At 52.3% G+C, this 13,173-nt stretch overlaps 1 protein-coding gene across 1 annotated transcript; it reads left to right on the forward strand.

The window, feature by feature from the left end:
* The first annotated feature begins 7,018 nt into the window (after positions 1–7,018).
* On the forward strand, positions 7,019–13,043 carry LOC136940586 (extracellular serine/threonine protein kinase FAM20C-like). Its single transcript, XM_067232776.1, has 10 exons — positions 7,019–7,491; positions 7,641–7,819; positions 8,754–8,832; positions 8,942–9,034; positions 9,175–9,290; positions 9,408–9,588; positions 10,022–10,131; positions 11,287–11,368; positions 12,428–12,487; positions 12,821–13,043. The coding sequence occupies exons 1-10, from the start codon at positions 7,019–7,021 to the stop codon at positions 13,041–13,043; spliced, it is 1,596 nt and encodes a 531-aa protein (XP_067088877.1).
* Positions 13,044–13,173: the final 130 nt, after the last annotated feature.

Genomic DNA, 13,173 nt, shown 5'->3' on the forward strand with positions numbered 1-13,173 from the left:
TGTCTGTTTAGCTCACACACTTTCTATCACTCTCTCCATCTCTTTCTCTCCATCTTCCTTTCTCTCTTTATCTTGCTCTCTTTTTCTCTCTGTCTTGATGTTGCTGTGGCACAATATGTATTTAAGTGCTTGAACACTTCCGGTTACTTCCTGTATTGCCTGTGTCATTTCCTGTTCCAGTGTGTCCCTCAGGTGAACCCCTGCTTCCCGCCCTTGGCTCATCTAGACGTGGTTAGGCTGAGCAGCCTCTCTGGTTAAACAGTGTCTATGTTCCTGCTGTTGTTCAAATATGTGGATTAAAAAGTCCTGAAGTCTTGAAACTGGAGTCATTAATCCTATTTTCTCTGTAGCTGCCCCTTGAGACATCAAACAGGAAAATTTATAGCAACAGATTGGGTCTTAATACTACAGTATTGATACAGAAATTATGTTCAGGCTAAAGAACATAGGTCTGGTTTATGTCATGCGTGAGACCGCTTGTGGTCACATGTTCTCGATATCATGCGTGTTGAAGAGGCTGTGTGTGTGGCACAGGAGAGATCATGCTATCCTGTTTAATGGAATGTGTGTGTGTATGTTGTGAAAAGGTTAATCTATTAATCTTCCAGAGTTCCTAGTATATCAAATACAGTGACTGAGTTTGTGTATCTGTGTGTGTGTGTGTGTGTGTGTGAGAGAGAGAGAGAGAGAGAGAGAGAGAGAGAGAGAGAGAGAGAGAGAGAGAGAGTGTTTGTAACAGAGAGAGAGGTATCAGATGTTGAGTGCATCGTGGGTGATCTGGACAGTGGGATTACTCCATGTACATTAACAACGAAAGTTACACTGTTACTCACTGATCATCCTGTCACACAAGGTTGTGACAACACAAACCGCTCAACATCTCTCCTGGCTTACTGTTACACCTGTGTAGACAGCCAACTGGAACACTGTGTGTGTGTGTGTGTGTGTGTGTGTGTGTGTGTGTGTGTGTGTGTGTGTGTGTGTGTGTGTGTGTGTGTGTGTGTGTGTGTGTGTGTGTGTGTGTGTGTGAACTTTGGGGTTGGGTTCATTCAATTGATAATCTGCATCAGTAGAATCATGATGTAATATAATAATGGCAGCGTTTAGGAACCCAGTTAGCTTTCTTGGTACTTAAAATATTGACGCATAGTTCAGACTCCATTTGAAATCAATGTCTTGATCTTTTGAATCTTCAAGCAGAATACAGAAAAGTAAGAGCTAACATCTTCAGTTTGATCACAGTTTATTATAGATGCCCTCAACTCTCTCCCTCCCTCCATCTCCATCTCTCTCCCCCTCCTTCCCTCAACTCTCTCCCTCCCTCCATCTCCATCTCTCTCTCCCTCCTTCCCTCAACTCTCTTCCCTCCCTCCATCTCCATCTCTCTCTCCCTCCCTCCATCTCCATCTCTCTCTCCCTCCCTCCATCTCCATCTCTCTCTCCCTCCTTCCTCAACTCTCTCCCTCCCTCCATCTCCATCTCTCCTCCCTCCCTCCATTCTCCCCTCTCTCTCCCTCCCTCCATCTCCATCTCTCTCTCCCTCCCTCCATCTCCATCTCTCTCTCCCCTCCCTCCATCTCCATCTCTCTCTCCCTCCCCTCCATCTCCATCTCTCTCTCCCTCCCTCCATCTCCATCTCTCTCTCCCTCCTCCATCTCCATGGGGAGGGGCGGGGGAGGGGAGGGGAGGCTGTGCAGCAGGTGGGAGGGGGGTCAGTCAGTCACAGGACTCCAGGATAACGTTTCCTACAGAGACAAGGTTTTTGAGTCCCGGGTTAGGGTTAGATGTTCTTTACTCCACTCTTGTCACCATGACGTCTAAAAAGATAAAATATTGAAGGATCGTGAATGTGACACGTGACACATGATGTCTTCTAATTCACTGATTGATTTTCTAGGAAAGGAAATGAACTGCAGTGGAAACATTAATTTCTTGATAGAGTCACGTTTCAGATGTGCCTCCATTAAATAATAGATTTTTCCTGAAAATATTATAAAGGGATTACAGCTCCTCACTCTCCATTTATCATGGAGGGAATAATTCCAGTTAATCCAGAGAGAGATGGGCTTAACCAAGGCTGGAGGGGGAGCTGGCCTGGGCTGGAGGGGGAGCCGGCCTGGGCTGGAGGGGGAGCAGGCCTGGGCTGGAGGGGGAGCAGGCCTGGGCTGGAGGGGAGCCGGCCTGGGCTGGAGGGGGAGCAGGCCCTGGGCTGGAGGGGGAGCAGGCCTGGGCTGGAGGGGGAGCAGGCCTGGGCTGGAGGGGGAGCCGGCCTGGGCTGGAGGGGGAGCAGGCCTGGGCTGGAGGGGGAGCAGGCCTGGGCTGGAGGGGGGAGCCGGCCTGGGCTGGAGGGGGAGCCGGCCTGGGCTGGAGGGGGGAGCCGGCCTGGGCTGGAGGGGGGAGCCGGCCTGGGCTGGAGGGGGAGCCGGCCTGGGCTGGAGGGGGAGCAGGCTAGGTGAGGGGTTGGAAGAATTTGAATTTCGTCTCCACTAAAATGGTGTGACTTCAAGTTCAGGTTCTGGGTTTATTAAATACATAAATAAGTATATTATATATCTGTGCGGCTGAGAGTATGTGTGGGGGGGGGGGGCTCCAAGGACTGATATATTTGGAGTTGCATTCTCAGTTATTTGTGGGGGAACAAAATGTGACTTAATGAGCCAGCATACAACCGCTCAGTCATTCCAACCCTCCTACTCATCAGTTTCTACAGATCTGTTCTTCCACCCCCTCAGCCTGCTGGCACTGCACCTCTCCCCTCCCAGCATGCACCTCTCCCCTCCCAGCATGCACCTCTCCCCCTCCCAGCAGCTCCAGAGAGAGGCCATCTGGGACTGCTACTCTGACAAGCTTTCTCTCTCTGTCCTCTCCTCTTTCTTCCTCCCCTTCCTCTTTTTCTCCTCTCCCTCTCCCTCTTTATCCACCATGCTGTTTCAGATCCTCCCCTCTCCCCTCTCCCTCTCCCTCTCCCTCTCCCTCTCCCTCTCCTCTCCCCTCTCCCTCTCCCTCTCCCTCTCCCTCTCCCTCTCCTCTCCTCTCCCTCTCTCTCCCCTCTCCTCTCCCTCTCCCTCTTTATCCACCATGCTGTTTCAGATCCTCCCTCTCCCCTCTCCCCTCTCCCTCTCCCTCTCCCTCTCCCCTCTCCCTCTCCCCTCTCCCCTCTCCCTCTCCCCTCTCCCTCTCCCTCTCCTCTCCCTCTCCCTCTTTATCCACCATGCTGTTTCAGATCCTCCCTCTCCCTCTCCTCTCCCTCTCCCCTCTCCCCTCTCCCTCTCCCTCTCCCTCTCCCCTCTCCCTCCTCCCTCTCCTCTCCTCTCCCTCTCCCCTCTCCCTCTCCCTCTCCTCTCCTCTCCCCTCTCCCTCTCCTCTCCCTCTCCCTCTCCTCTCTCTCTCCCTCTTTGTCCACCATGCTGTTTCAGATCCTCCCAGGACTCATTCCTCTCTTGTGCAGTACCAAATGAAGCTTAGCCGCAAGTTCAGTCAGGCACACTCTCTCCTTTCCCTCTACCTCATTGCCGGAGCTGTCATCGGGGTTCTATGTTCGAATAGCCGCTCTCCCTTCCTCTCTCCCCATCTTCTACTGTCCTCTCCTCTGCTAGTTAATATTCCACATTCGTCACCTCTTCACTTTCATGTGCTAACTTTCCTCCCCAACCATTAAGTTATCTATCTTTTTTTTCTCTCTCTCTTCCTCCCTCTCTCTCCCCTCTGTCTGCTCTCTTTCGCTCTCCCCTTCTCTCTCTTTGTCTCTCTCTCTCTGTCTTCTCTCTCTGTCTCTCTCTCTGTCTCTCTCTCTCACGAGGGTGAAATGAAATATTTAGCCAGTGAGGAAGAGTAATGCCCTGTGTTCACCCATCACCTCACACTCCAGGATACATGAAATACTCATCTCTGCTCCTTTCTCTTTTACTCTCTCTATCTCAGACAAACACAAGTATAGGGTGTGTGTGTGTGTGTGTGTGTGTGTTGGCGTGTGCAGGGAGCAGGGTGTCTGTGGCTGTCAGCAGAGTGGCTCTCTGTCTCCAATTAGGTTGAGATTTCTGGGTTGTTTCCAAGCAACCTACATTAAGCTTTTAACTGCTGAGAGGGAAACAGGACAGGCTTTGAAGCTTTGAAGTGTGTGTGTGCGTGTGTGTGTGTGTGTGCGTGTGTGTGGAGAAAGAGAAAAAATGATATTGAGGGACATAGAGATTGAAAGAATTGAGAGAAAAACATGTATTATAATAATACCAGCTTGTTTTAAGAGTTGGTTACATGCAACACTTGGTAAATAAACGTTCACTTCAATACAAATTACATTTTTAATTTGAGGAATCCTCTTCCTTATCATCCAAGCCTGGGGTCACTCAGACATCAAGGATCTAGTCACCCTTTAGGGAATAGACTATTACTACCACTCTATGAATAATATATCCTGTTTTCTCCAAGCCAAAGCCTTTGTGCTAAATTAACATGGGAGTAAAAGGCTTCACTGGGATGGTTGCACACTGGAGAGCAGATATGAAGGCAGAGTAGAGGGAAACATCTCAAGTGGAAGAAGAATCTACAGGAGAGCTTCAAACATTTTCATTATATTTATCTTTTTCTACACACTTGGAAGTGTATTTAAAATGTCCTGATTTTGTTTACTCACATACCTTTTAACAACCTTGATGTATGTCAGTTCTTGTACTCTACTTTGTATACTGTACCTTCAGCATCATATTTTTCTCCGGGGCAGAGGCAGAGGAGAAGAGGAGAGCTGGAGGGACGAGAGGAGGAGAAGAGCGCGATGCTGGATGAATATTTGATCTGAGCTGCTCTCATGAGCTCTTAGTGAAGGCTGATAAGACATGGAATATTGATACTTCACAGCACGTTACACTCATGTGTGTGTGTGTGTGTGCGGTCTTGCACACTTTACTGATGTATGATTGTGTGATTGCACCGCTGCCTTACTCTAACTCACTGTACCCTGTGTTCACCGACACAGCAAACATCTTAAATATTCTCCTCATGGAAGCACTCCAGGTCACGTCAGTGGAGAGAGGGGGAGAGAGAGAGGGGGAGGAGAGAGAGGGGGGAGATATAGAGGGGGAGATAGAGAGGGGGAGATAGAGAGAGGTGGAGAGAGAGAGGGGGAGATAGAGAGGGGGAGATAGAGAGAGGGAGATAGAGAGAGGGGGAGAGAGAGAGGGGGAGATAGAGAGAGGGAGATAGAGAGAGGGGGAGATAGAGAGAGGGGGAGATAGAGAGAGGGAGATAGAGAGAGGGGGAGATAGAGAGAGGGGAGAGAGAGAGGGGGAGATAGATAGGGGGAGATAGAGAGAGGGGGAGAGAGAGAGGGGGAGATAGAGAGAGGGGGAGAGAGAGAGGGGGAGATAGAGAGAGGGGGAGATAGAGAGAGGGGGAGAGAGAGAGGGGGAGATAGAGAGAGGGGGGAGAGAGAGAGGGGGAGATAGAGAGAGGGGGCAGGGGATGAAGCAATAGCACATAAAGCCCTCTGATAAGTCCCAGGAGGGATGAAATAAAGAGACAAGGAGAGAGAGAGAGCAGGGTAAAGGGAGAGAGAGGGAGAGAGAGAGAGAGAGAGAGAGAGAGAGAGAGAGGGAGAGAGGAAGAGAGCACGGTAAAGGGCGAAAGAGAGGGAGGTCAGGGTAAACGGAGAAAAAGAGAGAGAGAGGGAGAGAGAGAGCAGGGTAAAGGGAGAGATCAGTCTTGTCTCTGCCAGTAGACAAACACAGGCTTAGAGACTTAGATCCTGTTTGTCGTCACCGGCCGCAAAATATGGAATTGTACTTTTACATATTATGCTCTGTGCATTTGAGCACACAAAATTCCCATACCACTTTCTAAAATTATAATTACATAAAAAACTAAACACGTCAGTCGTCTAATTGGCACAACACAGAAAACAACATTGATCCCAAACCACACAAGATGATGCAATCAAACGACAAACAGAGGCTGAGAGTCTGGGCTGTGTTCTGGTAGCTGTCACTCTGTGGTCAGTGTGACCTGACCGCTCCCAGAGAGAGGCTGAGGTCACAGTCCACAGCACCAGAGGGGAAAACAGACAGAACTGCCACATGACTCTACAACACTGTCATCAGAGCCCATTACACAGAGGGAGAGAGAGAAAACATCTGTCCATCATCAAAGCCCAGAATGCCTGAGATGTGAGTAGAGTCCTGCTATGTCTAACAGTGTCTCCTGTCTGTCAGTCAGCCTGTCAGCCTGTCTGCCTCCCTGCCAAGCTGTCTGTCAGTCAGCCTGTCTGTCTCCCTGCCAAGCTGTCTGTCAGTCAGCCTGTCAGCCTGTCTGCCAACCTGTCTGTCAGTCAGCCTGTCTGCCTGTCTGCCTACCTGTCTGTCTGTCAGTCAGCCTGTCTGCCTGTCTGCCTACCTGTCTGTCTGTCAGTCAGCCTGTCTGCCTCCCTGCCAAGCTGTCTGTCTGTCAGCCTGTCTGCCACCCTGCCAACCTGTCTGTCTGTCTGTCAGCCTGTCTGCCTCCCTGCCAAGCTGTCTGTCTGTCAGCCTGTCTGCCACCCTGCCAACCTGTCTGTCTGTCTGTCAGCCTGTCTGCCTCCCTGCCAAGCTGTCTGTCTGTCAGCCTGTCTGCCACCCTGCCAACCTGTCTGTCAGTCAGCCTGTCTGCCTGTCTGTCAACCTGTCTGTCAGTCAGCCTGTCTGCCTCCCTGCCAAGCTGTCTGTCAGTCAGCATGTCTGCCTCCCTGCCTACCTGTCTGTCTGTCAGTCAGCCTGTCAGCCTGTCTGCCAACCTGTCTGTCAGTCAGCCTGTCTGCCTCCCTGCCAAGCTGTCTGTCTGTCAGCCTGTCTGCCACCCTGCCAACCTGTCTGTCAGTCAGCCTGTCTGCCTGTCTGCCAAGCTGTCTGTCTGTCTGCTCGCCTATCTCTGTCTTGTCATTTCCATATGATCATTTTTGCATACAGCAGGTGCAGGATGACCAGTAAGGTGACTAACGTCCTTCCTCTTCCTCCTTCCTAGCAAGGCAGGCACGGCGAGGCAGAGTGAGGCAGGCATGGCGAGGCAGAGTGGGAGTCGCTGCTCTCGTTCCGTCTGTCTGGTGCTGGCGTGTCTGGCTCTGGCTCTGCACCTGCTGCTGGTCCTCTTCTGTCTCTCTGTTCTCCGGACATCCTGCTTCCTCCCTCCGCTCCCCTCCTCCTCCTCCTCCTCCTCCTCCTCCTCCTCCTCCTCCTCCTCCTCCTCCTCCTCCTCCTCCTCCTCCCCAGCCAGCAGGGGGCTGGTGGCCCACAAGGCAGAGGACTGTCACAAAATGGCTGCTGCAACAAAAGGGCCCATCGAAGCTAAGATGTCAGACAGAGACAGCCAGGTCGGAGGTCGCTCCAAGCTAAAGGCTCTTTTCAGCCATCCGCTGTACAACCTGCCCCGCCCCCAGCTTCAGGAAGATGATTGGCTGCTGAGGTTCAAGCCAGAGACAGAGGAGAAGACCATGGATGAAGCGCGGGAGAGTTTCATACTAGACAGTGAGTGGTGAGTAACATAACACACCCACCATCAGAACTGGAATTGCTTCATCTGTCATCTAGAGTGCCGCTGACTCTCTTCATCAATACAAATAAATAACTCTCATTATAGAGAAAATTACTTGACTGGTTTCGCGATACAAAACTCTCCCATAGGCCGAGCGACAGCGAGGAGGATGGCTACGACAGACTTAATTGGACGAGCAGCACAGAGACCCACCCCCCATGGCTGCGGTTTCACCTGGGGATCTCTCGCTGGGAGCTGTACGACAGGACGGACCCCAGCCTGACCCAGCTCACTCACGACCTAGCCACGCAACGCATCCTCACCACAGGTTAGACACGACCTAGCCACGCAACGCATCCTCACCACAGGTCAGACACGACCTAGCCACGCAACGCATCCTCACCACAGGTTAGACACGACCTAGCCACGCAACGCATCCTCACCACAGGTTAGACACGACCTAGCCACGCAACGCATCCTCACCACAGGTTAGACACGACCTAGCCACACAACGCATCCTCACCACAGGTATGTTCAGGGTCAGCTTAGCTCAAGTCTAGGTTTCAGGAGGTTCCCTTGGCTGGACAGTTCGAGTCCTCTTGGTTGGTCAGAAGCTCTGGAGCACTGAAGAAGCAGCTTGTATGGCCAGAGGCCATAACTGAAACTGGGATTACAGATGTATGGAAGGCAGACAGCAGGAAGCACTGGAGGGGAGGAGAACAGACACATAATCGAACATCAGATGTCTGGATCACATGATCCTTCGTTCTGAGGTCAGTTCATATAATCCTCTAGAGCTCAACATCTTATTTACCCACGCACACACACACACATACCCAACAGATAGATAAAGACGCAGATACCCACACATACACAACACCCCCCAAACACACACACACACACACGTGTAAACCTCTCAAACACCCCCTCACCCCCTCCCCCTCTCTACAGCCTTGAGACACTGAGAGCCGTATTGAGACTGGTGTTGAGCACTGCAGATTACTAACCCTTAATCTTCTGTGGGATTGTCTTCTGTAGTCTAGGTTCCACTCCCCTCCTCTTCAACAGACCACAGGCTGCTGGTAGACTGCTACATCTGAGTCACACTGTGCACTGACTGCATTTACCCATCTGACTCAACAGATACAAAATAGGCTGGACACACTCAAGGCTAAATGAAGGCAAAAATACATTTGACTTTGTTGTCTGTGACTGTATTGACGTGTGTATGTATGTACGTGTGTGTGTGTGTGTGTGTGTAGTGCAGAAGACAGGTGGGACACAGCTGAAGTTGATGATGTCCTTCTCAAACCATGGAGAAGCACTGCTCAAACCCATGAAGTAAGATGTTACACTCACACTCACACACTCACACACACACACTCACACACTCACACACACACACACACCTGTACCACAACCTGACTTCCTCACTGTGTGTTGTGAGAAGGCAGGAGAGGGACGTGGAGACAGACTTGAACCTGTTCTACTTCTCAGACTTTGAGAGACATAACGCGGAGATCGCTGCCTTTCACCTGGACAGGTAGGACGGCAGGGGACAACATGAGGAATGCTGCCCTTTGACCCTAACCTGACCCTTTACCATCTCCCTGCTCTCTTTCCCTCTCCTCATCCTCCCGCCTCTTATCTCTCCATTCCCGCTCCCTTTCTGACTTCTGTCAGAATTCTGGGTTTCAGAAGGGTTCCTCCTGTGGTCGGTAGATTGATCAACGTGACCACAGAGATCAGAGACATCACCACTGACCGCAAACTCTCTAGAACCTTCTTCAACTCTCCTGGTGTGTGTGTTCAAAAAAGCTAAACACGTCTAGCTAATAGCCACTGTGGCCTTGCAGGTTAGTGTTACGGTGACGACACCAGTCTCAATCTCTCCACGTTTCTCTGGCTCCCCCTAGTGGGCAACGTGTGTTTCTTCGGCCAGTGTGAGTACTACTGCTCCACAGAGCACGCGGTGTGCGGACGGCCCCACGTCCTGGAGGTGTCCCTGGCTTCCATGCTGCCCGACCTCTCCCTGGCCCCCCGCCGCTACTGGAGGTCGCCATGGAAACGCTCCTACAGCCGAGTCAAGCTGGCAGCGTCGGTCCACACACACTCACACTCAAACACACACACTCACACACACTTACACACACATTGGTTGTTATCCTAAGTGTAGGCTGTTCTCAGTTGTTAGGTGAATCTTTCAGTATTTTTCAGATTCTTATTTATATTATATATCTTGTCGGTATAGTAGCTCATTTGAATAATTATTACAGGTTTAGATGATCTATTACAAGTTTAGACAGGCTGCTGTCAGGAGACGGACCAAATAATTCCAATGTACCTGTACTTCTTACAAATGTCAGATAAGCTTGAAACTTGACACCCACACAAGCACACACGCATACAGGGATTAGAGTCAAACCAATATTTCTTCATGCACTGTTTGTATGTTGCTTTGAATAAAAGTTAAATAAACACAAGTATTTGACCTCCCCCTAAAGTGAGCTCTCTGTGTGCTGTGTTGCAGCTGGCAGCAGAATCCTGAGTACTGTGACATGGTGAAGCAGACTCCTCCCTACAGCCAGGGCAGCCGGCTGGTGGACCTGGTGGACATGGCCATCCTGGACTTCCTCATGGGTTAGTCTGGCACCGCCCACTCTCCCAGCAGAGACATGTTCATCAGTTAGGCCTGGCCTGTCCCTGCTGTAGGGTTACACTCCAACCCTGCTCCTGGAGAGATACCCTCCTGTAGGGTTACACTCCAACCCTGCTCCTGGAGAGATACCCTCCTGTAGGGTTACACTCCAACCCTGCTCCTGGAGAGATACCCTCCTGTAGGGTTACACTCCAACCCTGCTCCTGGAGAGATACCCTGCTGTAGGGTTACACTCCAACCCTGCTCCTGGAGAGATACCCTCCTGTAGGGTTACACTCCAACCCTGCTCCTGGAGAGATACCCTCCTGTAGGGTTACACTCCAACCCTGCTCCTGGAGAGATACCCTCCTGTAGGGTTACACTCCAACCCTGCTCCTGGAGAGATACCCTCCTGTAGGGTTACACTCCAACCCTGCTCCTGGAGAGATACCCTCCTGTAGGGTTACACTCCAACCCTGCTCCTGGAGAGATACCCTCCTGTAGGGTTACACTCCAACCCTGCTCCTGGAGAGATACCCTCCTGTAGGGTTACACTCCAACCCTGCTCCTGGAGAGATACCCTCCTGTAGGGTTACACTCCAACCCTGCTCCTGGAGAGATACCCTGCTGTAGGGTTACACTCCAACCCTGCTCCTGGAGAGATACCCTCCTGTAGAGTTACACTCCAACCCTGCTCCTGGAGAGATACCCTCCTGTAGGGTTACACTCCAACCCTGCTCCTGGAGAGATACCCTCCTGTAGAGTTACACTCCAACCCTGCTCCTGGAGAGATACCCTCCTGTAGGGTTACACTCCAACCCTGCTCCTGGAGAGATACCCTCCTGTAGGGTTACACTCCAACCCTGCTCCTGGAGAGATACCCTCCTGTAGGGTTACACTCCAACCCTGCTCCTGGAGAGATACCCTCCTGTAGGGTTACACTCCAACCCTGCTCCTGGAGAGATACCCTCCTGTAGGGTTACACTCCAACCCTGCTCCTGGAGAGATACCCTCCTGTAGGGTTACACTCCAACCCTGCTCCTGGAGAGATACCCTCCTGTAGGGTTACACTGTACAGCTCACCTACAGTCAGAATGGTCATATTAACCCAAAACTGTAACCTTTAAATAAACCCAAGGTGCTGTATGTTTGTCCAGGCAACATGGACAGACATCAATATGAGACCTTTGAAAAATTTGGGAATGAGACTTTTCTGCTTCACCTGGACAACGGGCGCGGGTGAGAACCTGAGACATGCTGTTTAAAGGAGTGAAATTCTGTAGAACAGAGGTTCAGAAGACAACACTGAGGTGCTGTGCTGTCTGACCAGCATGGCCCCTGAGGTGCTGTGCTGTGCTGTCTGACCAGCATGGTCCCTGAGGTGCTGTGCTGTGCTGTCTGACCAGCATGGCCCCTGAGGTGCTGTGCTGTGCTGTCTGACCAGCATGGCCCCTGAGGTGCTGTGCTGTCTGACCAGCATGGCCTCTGAGGTGCTGTGCTATCTGACCAGCATGGCCCCTGAGGTGCTGTGCTGTCTGACCAGCATGGCCCCTGAGGTGCTGTGCTGTGCTGTCTGACCAGCATGGTCCCTGAGGTGCTGTGCTGTCTGACCAGCATGGCCCCTGAGGTGCTGTGCTGTGCTGTCTGACCAGCATGGTCCCTGAGGTGCTGTGCTGTCTGACCAGCATGGTCCCTGAGGTGCTGTGCTGTGCTGTCTGACCAGCATGGTCCCTGAGGTGCTGTGCTGTGCTGTCTGACCAGCATGGCCCCTGAGGTGCTGTGCTGTCTGACCAGCATGGCCTCTGAGGTGCTGTGCTATCTGACCAGCATGGCCCCTGAGGTGCTGTGCTGTCTGACCAGCATGGCCCCTGAGGTGCTGTGCTGTGCTGTCTGACCAGCATGGCCCCTGAGGTGCTGTGCTATCTGACCAGCATGGTCCCTGAGGTGCTGTGCTGTCTGACCAGCATGGCCCCTGAGGTGCTGTGCTGTGCTGTCTGACCAGCATGGTCCCTGAGGTGCTGTGCTGTGCTGTCTGACCAGCATGGCCCCTGAGGTGCTGTGCTGTCTGACCAGCATGGTCCCTGAGGTGCTGTGCTGTCTGACCAGCATGGCCCCTGAGGTGCTGTGCTGTCTGACCAGCATGGCCCCTGAGGTGCTGTGCTGTCTGACCAGCATGGCCCCTGAGGTGCTGTGCTATCTGACCAGCATGGTCCCTGAGGTGCTGTGCTGTCTGACCAGCATGGCCCCTGAGGTGCTGTGATGTGCTGTGTGAGGTGACTGTGTTGTCCTATCCGGCAGGTTTGGCCGTCATTCTGTTGATGAGCTGTCCATCCTGGCGCCCCTACAGCAGTGCTGCAGGTAAGGAGGGCTCACCTCACCCCCCTCATAACCTCAGCCCCCTCTCTCACCTCACCCCCCCTGCCCCCTCTCTCACTTCACCCCGCCAGCTCCCCCTCATCACCTCACCTCACCCCCTCTCTCACCTCACCTCACCTCCCCAGCCCCCTCTCTCACCTCACCTCACGTCACCCCCCCAGCCCCCTCTCTCACCTCACCCCCCCTGCCCCCTCTCTCACCTCACCCCCCCTGCCCCCTCTCTCACCTCACCTCACCCCCCCTGCCCCCTCTCTCACCTCACCTCACCCCCCCTGCCCCCTCTCTCACCTCTCCTTCCTGAACCCCCCCCATCAGGATCCGTGTCTCCACGCTGCAGCGCTTGCGTCTCCTGTCCCTCCTGGAGTTCCATCTGAGTGACGTCATGCGTGAGTCCCTGTCCCAGGACCCTCTGGTGACGGTGGCCCCTCTCCTGTCTGAGCAGCACCTCCAGGCTCTGGACCGCCGCCTGGCAACTGTCCTGCAGATAGTGCACACCTGTCAAAATCACCATGACGATGTCCTCTACAATGATGAATAGGAACACTGAAAACCACACCATGATTAAACTAAAAGTATTTTACAAGAAATATTGTCTTCACCTAAACTCGTTTTTTCATTTGGTTATTAAAAGGTACATAGGGATTTGAATGTGAACTTCAAGAATTACA

This window comes from Osmerus mordax, chromosome 3, assembly GCF_038355195.1.
Source record: "Osmerus mordax isolate fOsmMor3 chromosome 3, fOsmMor3.pri, whole genome shotgun sequence".
In the NCBI taxonomy this organism is placed as follows: Eukaryota; Metazoa; Chordata; class Actinopteri; order Osmeriformes; family Osmeridae; genus Osmerus; species Osmerus mordax.